The 18802-nt window shown below is 46.7% G+C and overlaps 1 protein-coding gene across 1 annotated transcript in view; it reads right to left on the minus strand.

Annotated features, from left to right (window-relative positions):
- The window catches only part of FAM20A (FAM20A golgi associated secretory pathway pseudokinase), a 90762-nt gene extending 76420 nt beyond the window's left edge, over positions 1-14342 (minus strand). The window contains exon 1 of the mRNA XM_054978848.1: positions 13731-14342. Coding sequence (XP_054834823.1) covers positions 13731-14077 — 347 coding nt within the window. The 5' untranslated portion in view covers positions 14078-14342. The remainder of the gene's footprint in view (positions 1-13730) is intronic.
- Between the last annotated feature and the right edge of the window lie 4460 nt (positions 14343-18802).

The raw sequence follows: 18802 nt of genomic DNA on the forward strand, positions 1-18802 counted from the left end.
GGATGTTAAGCCTTCATCGTTTCCAGAGAGAACAGCCAGTGCAAAGGACGATGGTGCTCCTCTACCATCTTAACTGTACAGCAAGGAGAATTTCTGCAACTACAGCTTCTTTCACCTCTTCATGTCAACTGAACTTGCCAAATTTCCCTTTACTACCCAGCTGGGGAAAGTACAGAAGCCCCATTCTCCTTTGCCTCACAACAACCTAGGGTTGCCAGCTCCAAGTTGGGAAATTCCTGGAGATCTGGGGGGTGAAACCTGGAGAAACCTGGAGAAAGTGGGGTTTGGGGAGGGAAAGGACTTTGGCATGGCATAATTCCAAACAGTCCACCCCCCAAAGTAGCCATTTTCTCCAGGTGAACTGATCTCTTTGGCCTGGAGACCAGTTGCAATTCCGGGAGATCTCCAGCCACTACCTGGAGGCTGGCAACCATACAACAGCCTAGTTCTAAGGCTGCTGGTCACAACTACACTTCTGTGGGAGCTGAAAAGGCCAAAAAGTGCTACAAATTAAAAATACAGTTTACCGAGTGTAAACTAGCATCTTCATTTTTCAGATCTGAAGGAGAGGCATTTCCCATGGTTCAAAAAAGTAGACCCGATGCACACAGAATAAGCTTTCTTCCTTCTCCTTCACACTGCATCCCACCAAGCCCCCCGCCCCAATTCTGCTCAGGGATCCTACATCAGCAGTAGTGGGGTGCTACGATGGAAGGGGCATCAGCAAAGATGGTTCCTCCTCTAACAGAAGGGCCACTCCAGAACTGGACCCGCCGCAATGCTGACGGAAGAACACTTTTGGATCCCAACCCAAAGTTACTAAGGGATGACATTCTATATTTGCCTTTTTGTTACGTGCAATTTCATGACTTGCTCTTTTTGCTTCACTAGTGCAATTTTTTGGGGGACAGTTTGATATTCATTTGCTGGCAGATCTATACAAGACTGGCAACTCGTGGCAGGGCTCCCAAACTTATATGGTTTGCATCAGGGCTTTTTTTCTGGAAAAGAAGTGGTGGAACTCAAAATTAGGAATGTGCAACCCCAAAATATTTGGGTTTCCTGCTTCTGGTTTACCCAGAACAGGAAAAAAATTCAGGTAAGCCGATTCGGGTTTATTAGGGAAGATTTGGCCATTGTTTCCAATGGGAAACACTGCTCCTGGCTATTCAGGGGCCTGGGGGGTCATTTTCTTCCCTAATAACACCGAACTTGCAGGGGACCCTCTTCCAACCCTCCTTCCACGACCACCCAAGTTTCAGGGAGATTGGACTTTGGGGAGCCATGTTATGGCCCCCCAAAGAAGGTCCCCCAGCCGCATTATTCCCTATGAGGACTATCTTCAGAGAAAATAAGAAAAATTTGATTAAAAATGCACAACACTGTATGAAGCAAGTGAGTGAGCAACTAGAAGTGAACTGATGATCAGCTTCCCTTAATACAGCCGAAAATTGAGTGATCAATTTCACCCCAGAGAGGTGAAGTTATCCCACCTTCAAAAAAAATACAACATTGCACCAGAGAATCACACACCCCAATTTTTGGGGAGGGATTTCAGTTTTTGGATTTCTGGGAACAGCATTAATAGCAGCGATTGGCTCTTTGTATCAGCCAATCACACTCCCTTCCCTGATGCCCTCCTCTCCCCCTCCCCCTCCCGATGATAGGGGAGGGAAGAGAAACGGGAGAGCTCTTTGAAGCCTTTTTCCCTTGCCGCAGCACTGCTGGGGCCAATTTGGGGAGCACAGATCAACCCGAATCGGGGGTGATCTGTGTTTGCTTCGGGTTAAAGAAACCTGAAGTGCACATCCCCACTCAAGACTGCACAATGGTGTCACTTTGGGTCAGCTGGAACAAGGGGGGAGTTTTTTAAAGTTTAAATTGCCCTCGGCGAAAACGGTCACATGGCCAGTGGCCCCGCCCCCCGATCTCCCGACAGAGGGAAGTTTAGATTGCCCTCCGTGCCACAGCACAGAGGGTGAGCTGAACTCCCCTCTGTCTGGAGATCAGGGGGCGGGGCCACTGGCCATGTGACCATTTTCAAGAGGTGCCAGAACTCCGTTCCACTGCGTTCCAGCTGGAAAAAAGCCCTGGTTTGCATGATCCAAACATAGTTCACCAATAAAATTTTCCTGCTCCCATCTCTCTGTGCTGGGAAAAATGTATTAATCACAAGATCTAGCTAGAGTTTCCAACTTTTAAACTGGTCCCTCTAGCTATTTTTTAATATCAGTTTGATCTGCAGCAAACACTAGGTGATATTATTTACCACCATGCCATGAAAAGCTTAAACAGACAGGACATTTTAGGCCTAGCTCGTCTCTGAGCTCTGTTTGGTCATGAATGAAGGCTAGCTGGGCCAGACTAGGACAGCCACCTTCTCCGTGGCCAAAATGTCCTACCTAACTGTTACACACCAAACTGAAATTCAATATGCTCCTTTATTGTATGCCGCTGCTCGGGAAAGTTGCACTTTCTGGATTTCTGCCCTGCCATGCAGCTATTCAAGCTTCCATTAGGGGAAAGGCGGCAATTCCTGAGCCAGGTAGTATTTATTAAAGAAAAATGTACCTGAAATAAATCCAACAGCCACCCAAAGAGGACAGTTGGCTTTTAGCTGCCTGGGAGCCAAGTGTAAAACCGACTCCTTAGCAGTGTATAAATGGCTGGTGAAGAAATCAGGAAATAACCCTCAGCCAAATCCAGTCTTGTATCAGGCAGCCAAAAGACTTCCGTTGGTCTAAAAATACCACCCCTCTTTTGTATGGGCCGTCGCTGGCACAGAACCCTCTTCCAGAGACGCTGTTGTTACTTTTCATGTTGTGGATGCTTGTCCATCAGTCCCTAGCTAAAGACTGCTCATGCCTTTTTCTTGCACAGTTTTTAAAAAATATATATTTATTTGAACTCAGTAGTGCTCATTCCTACTAGCCTCGGTGAAACCCATTTGCTGGAGGGGATGGAAACAAGCTTTTTGACACAGTAAATGCAATCCATCACCAGAAAACAATCTCCACTCACTGGCTGGGTGGTTCTTGCTCCGCCGCTCTAATTGGTTAATGAGTGTCCTTCAGGACATTCCCTCTGCTAAACGCATTCTGTTCAGACGCTCTCTTTTCACTCTTTGCCTCGCCTCTTCCTGCTTACACTTCCTTTTTTCACAGTTGCTCCAGGTATTAAATTGCTTAAGTCCTTGCCAGTGTGTTTTTTTCCTTCTTCTTGGTACGTAGCTATTGCTTTTAAAAGCCGACCGAGAGGCCTTTTGAGTCCTGGGAGATGAGTTTAGGATTTCTTAAAAAGTCTTTTTGAAGACTCCGCACCACAAGTAACACCACCGTCAGCCAGGGGATGGTGCTATTTTGAGCAAGGGGCATTGTGTGTGAGTGTGTTTGTACGTTTAACACTTTTTCTGCAGTCTGTTTGGCTCCGAATCACCTACCCTCAGCATATACCTTCTGTGGGGTCCAGATACATTTTTATCAGTGCTGCAATTCAGCCAGAGAGGTGCATTTGAAGTGTCTGTTGCTTGTTTTGTGTTTGTTTCTATGATTTTTGTAAAAAAAAAAATTACTTTATGAATTTATTTACTTCATTTATACCCCGCCTTTCTCCCCAATGGAGACCTAAAGTAGCTTACTCACAACAATCCTGTGAGGTAAATTAGGCTGAAAGAGTGTGAGACTGGCTCAACACCCAACAAGTTTCCACGGTAGAGTGGGGATTTGAACCTGGGTTTTCCAGATCCTAGCCCAACATTCTTAATGGCTACACCACACTGGACATAATGGCTAAGACCAATAATAGTTTCCAAGAGAATTAAAATGATCTGAGGCATCATTGGAGATATGTATACCTTCTGTCAAGCTCGGGGGGTGGGGGGCTGCTGTGACAGGCCTCTTCTGTGGCCAAGTTCAGCTGGGGAGCCAGCTGCAGACCTTCCATGACTAGGATCTGACCTATGCTCTTTTCTAAGCTCAGTTCCTGCAACGTGCTTGACCTAATGCTGCCTTTGAAGTCTTTGGAAAGTTCAATTAGATCAAAATACAGCACTGCAAAGAACTGCACAGCAGTTAAGTGGTTCGGCTGCGAATCAGCACTCTACTGCTTCGAATCCCACTACTGCCATGAGCTCAGCAGGTGGCCTTGGGTAAGCCACTCCTCTCAGCCCCAGCTGTATTGTGGGGATAATAACAATAACTTGTTCACCGCTCTGGGTGGGGCACTAATCTGTCTAAAAGAGCAGTATTTAAGCCCTGTTGTTGTTGTTATTCCCAGACACAAAAGGGTTGGGCTTTTTAAAAATTATGACATTCCTAAGTAGACATGGCATGAACTGGGGAAAAACCGAACCGCATGGGTTGTGGTTCGTCTAGTTTCAGGAACTACGAACTTTGACGAACTTGACCCGGTTCACGAACCGATTCGTGATTCATGGGAGCCCAAAACGGGCCTCTTCATGCTCAGAGAGCCCAAACTTGCAGAGAGTTTTCAGCCCTCCACAAAGCAGACAAAGAAAAAAATAAAAGCAAATAAAAGTGAGGCTCCCTGGGGGGAGGAACCCACAACCCCCTGCAAACCAAACCAGAAAAGAGGCCCACCAAAAAGCAGAGAAAGAAAAAAAGAAAAGCAAATAGGCCTCACTCAGTCAAGCAAGGTCCCAGTTCAACTCAAAGGCCTAAGACTAGGCTGGGGGGATGGGGGGTGGAAGGTGAAAAGCTAAGACTAGGCTGGGGGAGGGAGAGAGGAAAAATCACCCTTTCCCAAAACCTCCCCAGTAAGAAAAGGCAAGAAAAAAGAAAAGAGGATTTTCAGTCCCTTTTCCAGCAACAAGTGCAGGCCAAAGATCCCAAGCAATCTCTCTCAAAGGCCCAGTTCCAGCAAGCCCTCCTCTCCCTCTCCCTTTCTGCTGAAACTGAAACCACGAGGTACAGAGCTTTCCTTTTTATATAAAATGCCCACATTGAGCAAAACAGGAGCACTCTGGTTGGCCGAAAGACCTGCCAAACACGGTTTGGGAAGAAGAGATTGTTGTTACCATGGCTACTGAAGGCCCATCTTTTCAGTTGCCTTAGAGATTCTAACGCTCCCCCCCTTTTCCTGGCTGGATGGGCCAGAATGGGAGCTCTCTAGTTGGCAGGGACAGCTGCCAATCAAGCATGGAGGCCTCTGATTGGGGCAACCAAAAGACTGGCCACCATTGCCTGGGCAATATGTTGAATGGTGCCAAACTGTCTGCTTCCTGAACTGGCCACGGAACGGTAGGAAAAAGTCGTTTGGTTTGTAAAAACGCGACCCCACGAACTGCGCGTTTCTTTGCCTACGAACCAGCTGTTCCATCACTAACTTTGGTTCGTTTCGTGTCTATCTCTGCTCCTAGGTGATCAGGGACCAGTATCTTTCTGGGATTACCTACTGCCTCAAGAACCTGCCTGCCAACTAAAATTTTCTGCTGAGGACCTGCTCTGAGAGCCCCATAAGGCTACAAGAGACAGAGTCTCTCCTGTTTTCTGGCTCATCTTTATGATTTTATTGGTCTTTATTGGCTCATCTTTAAGATTTTATGATTTTTTATTTTTATTAATTTTATTGGTCTTTTATTGGTTTTTTAAAAATGGTGTTACTGATCTTGTTATTTTATTTCTGGCTTTATTCATCTATGATTTTACGTTATTTTGATTATTTGGATTTGGCTGTTATTGACTTTTAAAACTGATTCTGTTTTAATTCTTGTGATCCCCCTGTGGGATTAACATGCTTCTTGAGAGTTCAAAGTATAAATTGGTTAAAATATTCTGCTTGGATATTCTCCTGACCCTCTAGGTGGAGCCACCACTCCTGAGTTCCAAACTTACCCTCTATATTGGGGTTTGAATCTCACAGGAAACCTGGTAATCAGGAGATTGCATTGCAGGCATTGGGACTTCTTTCGAGCAAGTACTTCCAGCAATTTCAGGCATTGGCCCTGTCAAATAAGTGACAGGCTTATTTATTTCTCTGGTCACGTCTTAGTGGTTTAAATAGAAATACAGTTATCCCATTGAACCAGAGCAAGGTCACAAGCTCTCATTGATCTGCCTACCGGATCTCGCACCTGCTCTTGCTCCTACATTTGGTGTGTTTCAGTGTGACACAAAAGCTGTACCTATTAGAGACAGGACAAAACAGGCACCGTGACAGGTTAGTGATAAAGCATTTTGGCTTCTGTGCCAAAGCTTTCAGCTTGACTTTTTCTGCAAGATAAAAGTGACCTGCCAGGTTGAAAGACGGCAGGTAAGTTGCTAAACAAGCTCCGTTGCTGCGTTGAGAAAGGACATACTGACTAAACACTCTCCCCAACGCAGTTTCTACTTGCCCCTCATTAAATATCTGTATAGTGTACATTTTAAAAGCCTACGGCTGCACTTCTTGCAAACTTCCTGGGAAGTACGTGCCAGAGGAGTCAGCAAGGCTTGCTTCGTTCTCAACTAAAAGCGGATGAGACTTAAGTGTAAAAAGCTGTTTTAGTCATTCAGGATATATATGATCTGTAGGTCAAATAGTGCATGAGATCTGGGAGAAGGGACCCCTAGAAACCATCTACAGACGGAGGGTCAGCTCAGGGGCAGATCTACTACGAAACGAATGAAGCTTAAGCTTCAGGACCCTTAATCCTGGAGGGGCCCTAAAGCAAGTTTTTTTTTTAATGAGTGAATTTTTCAGCAAAATTGATGGAGTTGGTTTTTTAAGTGTTTGTTATTAAAATAAGGCTATTTTAGTGACAGAATCATTAGCCAACGGGTTGCAGTACTTAATACTGCCCTTAGAATATGCTCTCTAATACCCGTTTCCTATGAACTCAAAACATCCCTGTAATGGGTCACATTTCAAAATTTTCTTGGAGGCTTGCACCCAACCCCCCCAGCTGCTGCCCTATTGTTGCTGGTTGAGAAGGGGCCCCCATAACAGTTCAAGCTTCAGAGTCCCAAAAATGTAGGTCTGCCACTGGGTCAGTTCAATTCCAGGTCACCGTAAATGTACAAATGGATACTTAATCATCCTTCGCATTTATATGACTCCTTAGCGCGCTTCACACCTATTCTGTCATAAGGCGATTGCCCCTTTTTATTGCATTCTGTTTTATAACTGTGGTAGCAAAATCAAAAAGAGTCCATACCACAGACTAACACGGCTAACTTCTCTGTTTTATAACTGGCCACCTTGGCTGGCCACTTGAAGCAAGAAAGACCCTTCCTCAGGTGACCAGGAAGAAAAGCTTACAAAAGCTAGGTCTTTCCTTTAGGTCAGGTTGCCAATAGGCCTAGAGGAGGAAAAAAAAGCCCTGTCCCTTTAATAGAGGCCTACTGTGTGGAAATGGGCAGCTGAAACTTTTCACAGCATGGAGGCAAATTACATTTACCTGTTAAGTAACATCTTGTTAAAGGGGTTGGGCTTTTTCCCCTCCAGGTTTTTAGCAGGCAGGCTAGTGAATCCCCCCACACACACACACACGCTGAGCAAATGACTTTTGTGGACTTAATTTTAACAGCAGAGTCACATGCACTTTAAATAACAACACAAGCTCCCGGCTCTTATTTCATCTGATATTGGCTTCTGTACAGATTTAGGGTTGCCAAGCCCCCTCAACCTCCTGGCGGGGGATTGGGGCCTGGCACTTGCCTGTTTTGGTATGTGTGGGGGTGCATGCGTGCAAAGTGTGCGTGCGCCCCCGCAAGCGTGATGATGTCACTTTCGGGAAGTGATAACGCAGCCCTGTGGGCGCGCACCCACACTCCGCAGGGGTCCAAAATGCGCCTGTTTCAGCTCAGATCAGGCTCATTTCAGGCCCGAAACAGGCCCGATCCAGACAAAAATGAGCATGTTTTGGGCCACTGTGGAGCGCAGGAGCGCTCCTGTGCTCCACAGCGGCTCAAAACGGGCCCAATCTGTGCCAAAACAGGCCTGAAATGCCGAAACGGGAGCGTTTTGGGCCCCTGTGGAGGGCAGGAGTGCTCCCATGCTATGCAGCAGCCCTGATCCGGACCAAAACGGGTCTGATCCAGGCGGCAGTAGCACACGGGAGCACGCAGTGCCGCAGGGGAGCATGCACAGAAGGCGTGCTCTCCCCCGCTGGCCAGGTAAGCAGGGGTGGGGTGTCTGGCATCCCTATACAGATTATTAGTGCACCTCATGGTGGTGGTGAAATGGCAGTAAGTCAGAGGAATACAGAGAGAGCTGTATTCGGAAAAAGGCATGATTCGATACTTGCTGTACCCAAGAGGACAGTCTCTTGCAACTGTCCATTTTTAAAAGCTGTTTTTGCCAGTGTAGAATTCTGATTACCACCGAGACTCCTGCTGGTAGGGACCTTAGACCTAATCCTCAACTACTTAAGGAGAAATATGAGCCCTTTGGGGTAGAGTTGCCAGCCTCCAAGTGGGACCAACCAGACAAGAGCTACTTCAGGGCACATACTGAGTAACAGAAGGCAAAAGCCCCCTGAAGCAAACAATCAACCAAAATTAACAAAATAATTTAAAATATAAAGTGCTTCCAACATGCAAAGTAGTATCAGTGTAAGCAAATATAAATATAAATATATACTGATACAGATTTTTGCAGTGCCCAATGTTGGGATCACAAATATCATATAGAAACAATATACAGTCAGACCTTTAACGTTCCACTCAACATAACAATAATGTCTAGATGCTAGGAACGAGTTTCATACCACCATTAACCTCTGTATCGGACGAACTAGCGCTAGTTCGTCCGATACAGAGGTTAATGGTGGTATGAAATTGACTTGGCTTATTATTATTATATTGCCTGTGAAGAAGCTATTAATGCAAAACGGGATGGATTTTTTGACATCCTGGCGAAACCCGTTGGCGAGGCTTTCTGGACTGAACTACACTGTCCTGTATCAGCTGAACCGCTGCAGGCTTCTACATTTTCATGAACTCGTTCCTAGCATCTAGACATTATTGTCATGTTGAGTGGAACGTCAAATGTCTGACTGTATATTGTTTCTGTATGAGTTTTGTGATCCCGACATTGGGCACTGCAAAAATAAGTATCTGTATATATTTATATTTGTTTGCACTGATATTACTTTGCATGTTGGAAGCACTTCATATTTAAAATTATTTTGTTAATTTTGGTTGATTGTTTGCTTCGGGGGGCTTTTGCCTTCTGTTACTCAGCCTCCAAGTTGGGCCCGGAGATCTCCCGGAGTTACAGCTGATCTCCAGATGACCGTTCCCCTAGAGAAAATGGCTGCTTTGGAGGGTGGACTCTAGGGCATTATACCCCGCTGAGGTCCCTCCTCTTTCAAACCCCACCCTCCCCAGCCTCCCCAGCCCAAATCTCCAGGAATTTCCCAACCTGGAATTGGCAACCCGACTTCAAGGATAGGATCAAATGGTTTCCAGGACCAATGCGGGGCAGGATTGGCCTCAAGCACAAGGGGAGGGATGTCTAAAAAACCCTAGAAAAGCACTTTTTTTAAAAAAAAATCATAATTATGACTCAATCTTTTTTGGGTACCTTTTTTGCGCTCACGTGCCATTTTTTATTTGCATTATACCTAGGGGCCTCAAAAATTGGAAGTGGCAAAGGCCTCTCTGGACCTCTGAGACGGCCCGATGGTTTCCAAGTAGCTTATGAAGTTACTATAGGAAAGAAGCATAAAGGATTTTCATTTAGCAAGACTGACTCACGTTATGCAGCATTAAGTATGTTTGGACCAGTGTTCCCTGTTTGGAATGTACAAATGTCCCTATATAGTCAGAGCAGCCTAACTAAAAATTCTTTTGAAAGAACTGTGTAGGATTCTATTTACTTCTGGGCACTATTTGAAGTGCACATTTTATTTCAATGAATCTGCACTGGATTGCGCTGATAAAGCCCTAAATTGCCCAAGTTATTAAAAAGCATGCTTGATCTTATAAGTCTGCTCAACAATTAAGATCTGTTTGCAGAGGATGTGCTCTGGGTACTCCCACTTTTAGGGCTTTTGGGGTAGTGCCATCTCGGCTACGGGACTTCTTTATTTGCCTGGTGCTGGACCTCCCAAGCCTTAGGAGCCCAGTCAAATAATTCTTGTTCACCCAAGGTTTGGATTCATTTGTTATATTTGTCATTTGTTTTGTTTGTTTTCCTTCCCCTACTGAATTCTTTGGAGGATATTACTCTGGTGGATTTAATACTGTTTATACTGTAGATTATATCAGCTGGTTTTTTAATGTCTGACTGTTTATGATGTCTTAATCATATTTTGGTTCTAGCTACCCTTCTTACGCTGCTCACTCAGGTGAGCATTTTGTGAGGGTTTAGAGATGGGAACTTAGCTGACAATACGAGCTGCTATCTTGATTATTTCCTGAAGTCGAGTTGCCCTTAAGATACAGTCCAATACAATCCAGGCACCTGACCTGTGAAGATCAGCAGCTAAGCCTTTCTTTCCCTAGACAATTCAATCTCACCTTGAGGGTGATCACAAATTCCACCATCAGGAACACAGCTTCTAAGTCTGTTTCTCCACCAGTTATTTGCCCCCAGGTTCAGTGGAGTTCGGAAGTGGATTTTTTTTTTGTGTTTCCTCACAGAACTGTGATGCATTTGTGCACCAACCTGGGTTTTCCTGGACTTTCCCAAATCTGCTTTGCTGCTAAGTTTTGCAAAAGATTGCAGCAATGCCTGCATGGGGGCTGTGTGAGTGGGAAAGTTTGGATCTGCCCACATGAAGTTGGGTGGGAAAGTTTGGGTCATCCACGTGGCAGCCATTGTCCCGATCCCTGCAGCAGCCACTTCTTCCCCTCTCCATTAATTTTTTTAAAAATCAGCAATTAAATATCTTTAGGATGTTATAATAACCTGTGTATCTGAATCTGTGTTCTCTGAACACACAGCTTTCATTTTTTAAAAAAGGAAGTATCTAGCCCCTGTTGTTGTAGAGAAATACCTTTCCCCTTATATCTCTGCAAAGAAAGGGCTAAAGACTTACTTTTTATAAATGGAAGCTGAGCTTGATACACAGATTGTTAGGATGTCCTTAAGATAGTCAAATGCTGATTTGAAAAAAAAAATGAAAAGCTACGGTGGTGTGGAAGAGGGTTGGCAGCTGTTGGGGGACTGCGGCAGGGCAACTATGAGAAAACCTGCTACACGGAAGCCCCAATGCCACTGAACTGCAACCGCAACTACAGCAGCAGTGGGGAAACTGTACAAACTTGTCCCTGTGTAAAAAACACCAAAATGAAGCGGCACATGGGAAGCAGCTGCCAAGAACAAGATGACTGAGGAGAGTCAGGGCCAAACTACAAGTAATGAATGACACAGGTTGGACACTTGTCAGCTTCCCTCCAGTTTTGATGGGAAATGTAGGCAGCTTGGCAGAATGTTGGACAAGTGACAGTTGAAAAGTCCATTGGACAGCAGTTGGAGAGCCAAGCTGCAAGACCAGGACGCCTACATTTCCCATCAAAACTTGAGGGAAGCTGACAAGTGTCCAACCTGTGTCAGGCATCACTTGTAGCTTGGCCCTCAGTTTTATCCCACTGAAATTAAGAATAGAAAGTGTTGCGCAGTGGTTAAAGCGTTAAACTAGAATCTGGGGAACTCGCCTTCACTCTACCCATGGAAGCTCACGGGCTGACCTTGGTCCATTAACTTTCCTTCAGCAAAATTCACCTCACAGCATTGCTGTTGTGAGGACAAAATAAAAGAACTAGTGTGTTGTAGTGGTTAGAGTGTGGGGGAGGATCTCCCTGGGCCAGTCACACAACTCTCAGCCCAACCTTCTCACAGAGTTGTTATAAGGATAAAATGGAGGAGAGAATGATAGAAGCTGCTTTGGCACCCCCTGGGGGAGAAAGAGGTAACGTAAATAAATAAACAATAAAGTGGAGGAGGGGGAAATGATGTTGTAAAGTACTTTGCATTCTATTGGAGAGAACAACCAAGCATAAAGACCTAAATAAAGAAGAGTCCAGTAGCACCTTTAAGACAAACCAATTTGATTGTAGCATAAGCTTTCAAGAACCACAGCTCTCTTCGTCAGATGCAATCTGACGAAGAAAGCTGTGCTTCTCAAAAGCTTGTGCTACAATAAAGTTGGTTCGTCTTAAAGGCGCTACTGAACTCTTTAGTGTTTTGCAACTACAGACTAACATGGCTAACTCCTCCAGAACGAAATAAAGACTTTGCACTGAAGCTCAACATCAGAACAATTTATTTCCCCACCTTTGCCTTTCTAGCATGTTGGCAGGGTAACCAAATGAGCCAGAAAAAAACCAGCACAGCTTGCTCTTGTGCCTCGAACAGCAGACTGATCAGCCGGGGGGTGGGGGTGGGGGTGGGGGGGAAGCAAGTTCCAGGACTGAGAAAGAGCTTGCCTTACTGGAGACCTTGGAGATCTGCTGCCACTTAGAGTAGATAATAATAGTGGTCTACAAGGGCTAACAGTACAATCCTAAAAAGAGTTACTCCAGTCTAAGCCCAATAAAATCAGTGGACTTAGACTGGAGTAACTCTACTTAGGACTGGCGTTGTTGTTGTTGTTGTTGTTATTATTATTATTTATTGCATTTCTAGACCTCCTCCTCAGGGTGGTGTAACAGCATACAATTTGTAACATACAGTTTAAAAACAATAAAAAAGTGATAAACATTAAAACACTATTCCATATACAGTAAAATTTCTCGATTGGCGGAATAAATATTAAAATACAGCATTTTAGGCACAGGGCTTGGCTCTTACATCAACTCACACTTAAGAGTTGACTCAATAGCCCTTCTGATGCTAAAGGTGAGAGGTGAAGTGGGGTCTGATACGGTGTTCGATAGAATTTTCAAGGTAGGCAGCCATAGGATTGCAGCCTAAGAAATCCCGGCTCCCAGATTACAGGAAAGGCGACGACTTGGGTATAGCCAAAATGGATTTTTAAAAATCATAAAATAATCTCAGCCAAAAGGGCTCTCCAGGCGGCAAGCAACCGAGTTCAAATGAAACGTTCGTACTTTGCAAAAGTCTTGTGTGCAGGCATCAGTTCAAATAAAATGCCGTTTCACTGTTGAACAAAAGGAGCCTTCGTGGCTGTTTTAAACAGTAGAAAAGAGCACGGCTTTTTTTCAGCGGGAACGCAGCGGAATGGAGTTCCAGCACCCCTTGAAAATGGTCACATGGCCGGTGGCCCCGCCCCCTGATCTCCAGACAGAGGGGAGTTGAGATCGCCCCCTGCGCTACTGGAGATCAGGGGGCGGGGCCACTGGCCATGTGACCATTTTCACAGAGGGCAATTTAAACTTTAAAAAACTCCCCCCCTGTTCCAGCTGGCCCAAAGTGACATCACTGTGTGGCCCTGAGTTCCACCACTGAGTTCCACCTCCTCTTTTCCCAGAAAAAAAGCCCTGGAAAAGAGCAAGAGTCCAGTGGCACCTATTAGACTGACAACATTTGTGGTAGGGTAGGCGCTTTCTGAAGACGCGAGCTGTGGCTCAGGAAAGCTCATACCCTACCACAACTTTTGTGGGTCTTATAGGAGTTACTAGCCTCTTTCTCTTTTCTGCTACACACAGACGAACACGGCGACCCATCCAGGTTGCTTAAAAACCAGCCTTTCCATCCACAAACGCCAAGAGCCAACCAGAGCAGGCGGCAAGGCCGGGCGAGCGAACGAGCGAGCGCCCCGCAGCCTCTCTACCCGGACGACCCTCCGGCGCCGCGCCGCCCCGCCGCCGCGCCGTTCGCACCTGTTCCAGCGGGCCACTTTCCGGCGGCAATAGCGCAGCGCCTCCTGCCCGCCACCCAGCAGCTTCTCGGCCGGCCGCTCGGGGGCGCCGTAGAGCGGGTGCGCGAAGAGCCTCTGCAGCTTGGAGCGGCCGGCCGGGCTGCTCGCCGCCGCCGCCGCCGCCGCCGCGTCCTTCGCCGCGCTCTCCCTGGAGCCGGGCGCGGCCTCCGCGGGGCAGGAGCAGCCGCCCGCCTCGCCCGCGGCCAGGCGCTGCCGCACTCGGGGCCAGAGGTGGAAGTAGAGATCCGCGCTCAGCAGCGCCCCGAGCAGCAGCAGGGTGAGCAGCCGGGCGCGGCGGAGCCCCGGCATGGCCAGCCCAGCCCAGCCCAGCCGCCGCGATCCTGCGCCGCAGCCCAAAGGCGCGCAGATGGAGCCTGCAGAGGGAGCGGGGCGCCGGCCGGGCACGATCTCTGCCCCACGGCGGGAGCAGGTGAGCGCGGCCGCCGCCTGGAGGAGCCCTGCCCGGGAAGAGGCGAGGCGAGGCGAGGCGTGCCGGCTGGCTGGCTGCACCTTTGCCAACTCGCCTCTCCCGATCTGCCCTCCCCGGGCAGGCAGTGCCGTCTGGATGGATCCGCTCGGCGTGGGGAGGCGGAGAGGCGCCGACCTCACCTACCCTCCTCCTCCTCCTCCTCCCACCCGGCGTCTGCTCCGGAGCCCGGCAGATCTGGCCGCCGGCGGTGCCTCGTTCTTCCCTCGCCGATCCCAAAGCGCCGCGGGCAGGTCCCGGCGAGAAGGCGCGCAGCGTCCGGTCCGCCGGCCGGGAGAACTCGGGAGGAAGAGCCCAGCCTCCAAGCTGCTGGCCGCCTTTGGCTGCGCCCGGCGGAATTAGAACTCACGCCCCAAAACCAGCGGGTTGATTTTATCTGGTTGAGAAAAACGTTTAGGCCGCCTCTGCCCGAGGCAGCTTATAAAAGAAAAGCAATACGTTAAAAGATACAGATGAGAATCCAGCATGAACGAAAAAACCCAGCCCAGGTATTTGGGGGATTCCACTTTGATTTAAAACAAAAACCAAGCAAGTTTCTAGCCCTCTTGATACAACATTTTTTTTAAAAAAAAAGTTTTACTGTGTACCACCCTTGGAAGGTGGCATGCTTCCTGGTGCTTTGAAGCCTCTCCAGTTGGCAAACAGGAGGCAACACAATGCCCATTATGTGTTTGTGCCAATGCCAATACGGGGTTGCTGTTTAACTTCAGAAATGTTCAGAGTGAAATCCTCCTAAATGAAATTGGCGGCGGTATTGCTGCTGGATAAAACAGGTTGCAAGGCTGGTTCTGTTTTTTAAATTGTGTTTTACTCTTATGTTCAAATAATTCATAATAAGCATAAGGACTTCTAAAAACAAGTTTCTTGGGAATGCGAAGTTTGCTCCGGACTCCGGATCCCTTCCTGCAGAACCGGCGCAGCGCAAACCTGCTCGTGCATCCTTTGGTCTCAGAGTGTTATCCAGGAGTCATCAGGTACCTGTCTCACCCGAACCCAGAGCCAAGTCCCTCCCTGTATACAGTTGGAACACTGCTTATTAAAAATATCTGGAAAAAATTAAAATTTGGAGAGATTTCAGGATAGGAAGGTCTCAATGAGGCACAACGTACGGGGAGCTTTATTAGTTCCTTAGACGAAAAAAAACAACCCAGAAACAACAGAGGGGCATAGATTATATCATTTTTAAACACCATAAAAGAAACACATACAGATTTCTGTGTTCTTCTTGAACTTTGTTTTGGAAGTACAATTCCATAGAGTTCTCCCTTCAAAGCAGCCGTTCTCTCCAGGGGAACTGATCTCTGTTGCCTGGGGGTCAGCTGTAATTCCGGGAGATCTCCAGCCACCACCTGGAGGCTGGCAAGCCTACCAAAGCCCCATCTGACCCCCCCACCCTCTAAAAACACATGGCAGGCACCAGTAAAGGTGCCATGATGCCAACGGGTACCATGTTGGGAACCCCTGGTTTAAAAAAAAAACATTTTAAATAATTTAGAACAGATGAACCTGGGGATTTTTTTAAAACAACCTTACAAATTAAGAAAATATTGCAGGAAGAGAGGCAATGCCACACTAGGACCCGCCGATGAAATGTTTTTCCCGAGTTGACCAGAAAGAAAATTAAAACATTGGTTTCCCACTGCACTTACTGTAGTACTGTATCACCAGGGGTCATTTCATAGAAAAAGAGCTTCAGGAACTCATTAGCATAACTCATTAGCACAACTCATTAGCATATGCCACACCCCTTGACACCAACGGAAGTGTGTCATTAGCATAACTGATTTGCATATGCCACACCCCTTGACCTCACCTATCCTGGCTGTTTTGGACCAAATCCTGGCCATTCAGGGCCAAAATTGTACCCAAAATGGCAAAAAGGGGCTGAAAATGGCCGAAAAGGGGCCCAAAATGGTCAGAATTGGGCTGCTGCTGAGCGGGAGAGTGATCCACCACCTGTCACAAGCCCGATCCTGGCCGTTTTGGGACCAATCCTGGCTGTTTTAGACCCGATCCTGGACATTTTGGGCCAAATCCAGACCGAAACGGGCCCAAAATGGCCAGAAATCAGGTGGGCGGGGCCACCTGACATGTGACCTCTTTGGAGAACTACCGGAACTGCGTTCCTGCGCGTTCCCCCTCAAAATGAGCCCTGTATATCACTCCCCGCAACTCATATCAATGTATGTAATCTTTAACATGGCCAGATCCATGGATACTTCAGTTTGGTTATTGGAACCATGAACAAACAGATCTTTCCACAAACCAGAACAAAGCCCCAGGTTTGCAGAAAAATCGGAAATCTAAAAAAAGTAAAGTGTGTGTGTGTGGGGGGGGGTATGATTCCATCGTTTGCCAACTGAGTGATGTGTGTGAATTGGGTTTGGTGACCATCTTTGAAAACCATGCCTGTGAGGCGGTAAGAGTACGAAACGGGAATTGGAAATCTGCTAGCAAAGGTTGTATGTTTGAAGGAACGTTCAGCTCAGGTTCTTCTACACAATCCGGTGGTCGATGCCACTGAATCTGTTAATGAAAAAAAGAAAAATTGTTAACGGTGTGGTCTTCACCAGTTGGACTCTACCATATGAACTTTGCCTTTTACCAGTTTAATTTCATGATTTTGTATTAATTAACAATTGTCTTTGCACTTTGCACCATTTAAAAAACTCTTAAAAATTGACTTATTATTTCATGAAACCTTTCCCCACCCCCCACCCCGGGTTGTATATAGAGATTAAAAAACTTAATAGCTGTTGCTTGGCAACCATCACAGCTTTGGTTTCCGTCAGTAAAAGGGAAACTGTTTTGGCCTTTGAAGGAGGATAAGAGTGGGACCCGGCATGGCAGCAAACTGTTGAGCGACTTGCCACCACACGCCCCTTTTGTGCGATTGCAGAATGGGTGTTTCCCCATTAGAACCCGGAACAACTTTGGGGATTGCGCTTTAGTTCCCGCCACCAAAACCGTTCACCAATAATATTTGCAGGTATTGATTAGAAGCTTGCTGGATTCTGTCCTCCCAGTTTGGTGCTGGGGCAATTTTGGCTGTTGGTCCCTTAGAGGATTTTCTGTTAGAAGAAGGGACCGGCGGTGTCTCTTGGTCAGGCCTTTAGGACTGCCAGTAGAGAAGAAGGAAGGCGACAACCATAGAGTCAATTAGATAGATAGGCTGCTAACAGTCTCCTTCCTGCCAGGGGAACTTCCTTCCCTTCTCTCTCCCTCCTCTCTCTCTTCTTCCCTGCATGCACCAGGAGAGGCAGCAGGGTGTCTCCTCCGGAAAGAGATGGCCTACTTTCTATCTAAAGCCATCCTAGCTAGTTAGATCAGTTACTAGTTCTTTCTCTCCACTAAACTTATGTAAATATATTTCTTTAGATAAATACACAGTTATTGGTTCTCTTAACCTGGATGAGAGCTTTCTGCGTGCAGTTTGTTTAGTTAATGTGCCTTAACTAAAACCCAATATTTTCCACCAGAGGAAAGGTGACAACTAGTGAATGCTTCGGTGCCTTTGGCCTGGTTTTTCCCAGATTGTGCATCACACCAAAACTGGCATACGGCTCTTTTAATGCAGCTGGAGATCTAGGCATCCGTTCCAGCAAATAAATTTGTATTATTTTAACATCACAGGAACCCGTTTTCATAACAGTAAATGTCATGGGAAAGATGGGGGGGGGAGTCTCTATCCACTTGCTCCACCCAAGCATAGGTTTGTGAACCTCTATCTTGTCATCATGAAAGGAGCAATCGTAAGCTGGTATGCTAAGGTTGCCAACCTCCAGGTGATGGCTGGAGCTCTCCCAGAATTACAACTGTTCTCCAGGCCACAGAGATGGTTCCCCTGAAGAAAGTGGATGGACTGCATGGCCTTATACCCAGCTGAGGTCCCTCCCTTCCTCAAATCCTGTCCTCCCCAAGCTCCTCTCCTCAAATCTCCAGGAATTTCCCAACCTGGAGCTGGCAACCCTATGATCTACTCAAAGGTAAATCCCACTTCATTCAGTGAGATCTTCTGGAATACTCTTAGAATTGCACCCTTTATTGCCCTTTCTCTAAATCCAAGCTTTTCCTTGAAGAATCCCTTGATCATTTAATTGTCCCTTTCCAGCACTACAATAATCTTTTTGAGGTCTAGCGATGAGAATTGCACACAAGTCCTGCCGTCATGGCTGTGAGATGGCGAAGAGAGAGGAGAAAGTGAAGCCAGAAGGAAGGAAGCCCGTAAGAGCAATCCAAACTTCAAAGGGCTAGCCTCAGTGGAATGGAGGATGCCCAGGTCCTTTCTATGTCTCTCGTAGTACCCCTCTAAGACTAAGAGACAGCATAAAGTCATTTACTTCCAGCACAAATTAGCTCCCCGACCTTGACCAGAAACTGAGTTGACATTTTCATCAAGTTATCACCCGCTTATGTAGTTCGGAGAGATCCTTCTCGTGGGCTTCCCAATCTGCTGTGCTTTTCACCATCCTGAATAATTTGCTGTCAGCTGCAAACTTGGCTCCTTTGTTGGTCACCCGGGATTCCAGATCGTTTATGAATAAATT

Source organism: Eublepharis macularius, chromosome 4, assembly GCF_028583425.1.
Source record: "Eublepharis macularius isolate TG4126 chromosome 4, MPM_Emac_v1.0, whole genome shotgun sequence".
NCBI lineage: Eukaryota > Metazoa > Chordata > Lepidosauria > Squamata > Eublepharidae > Eublepharis > Eublepharis macularius.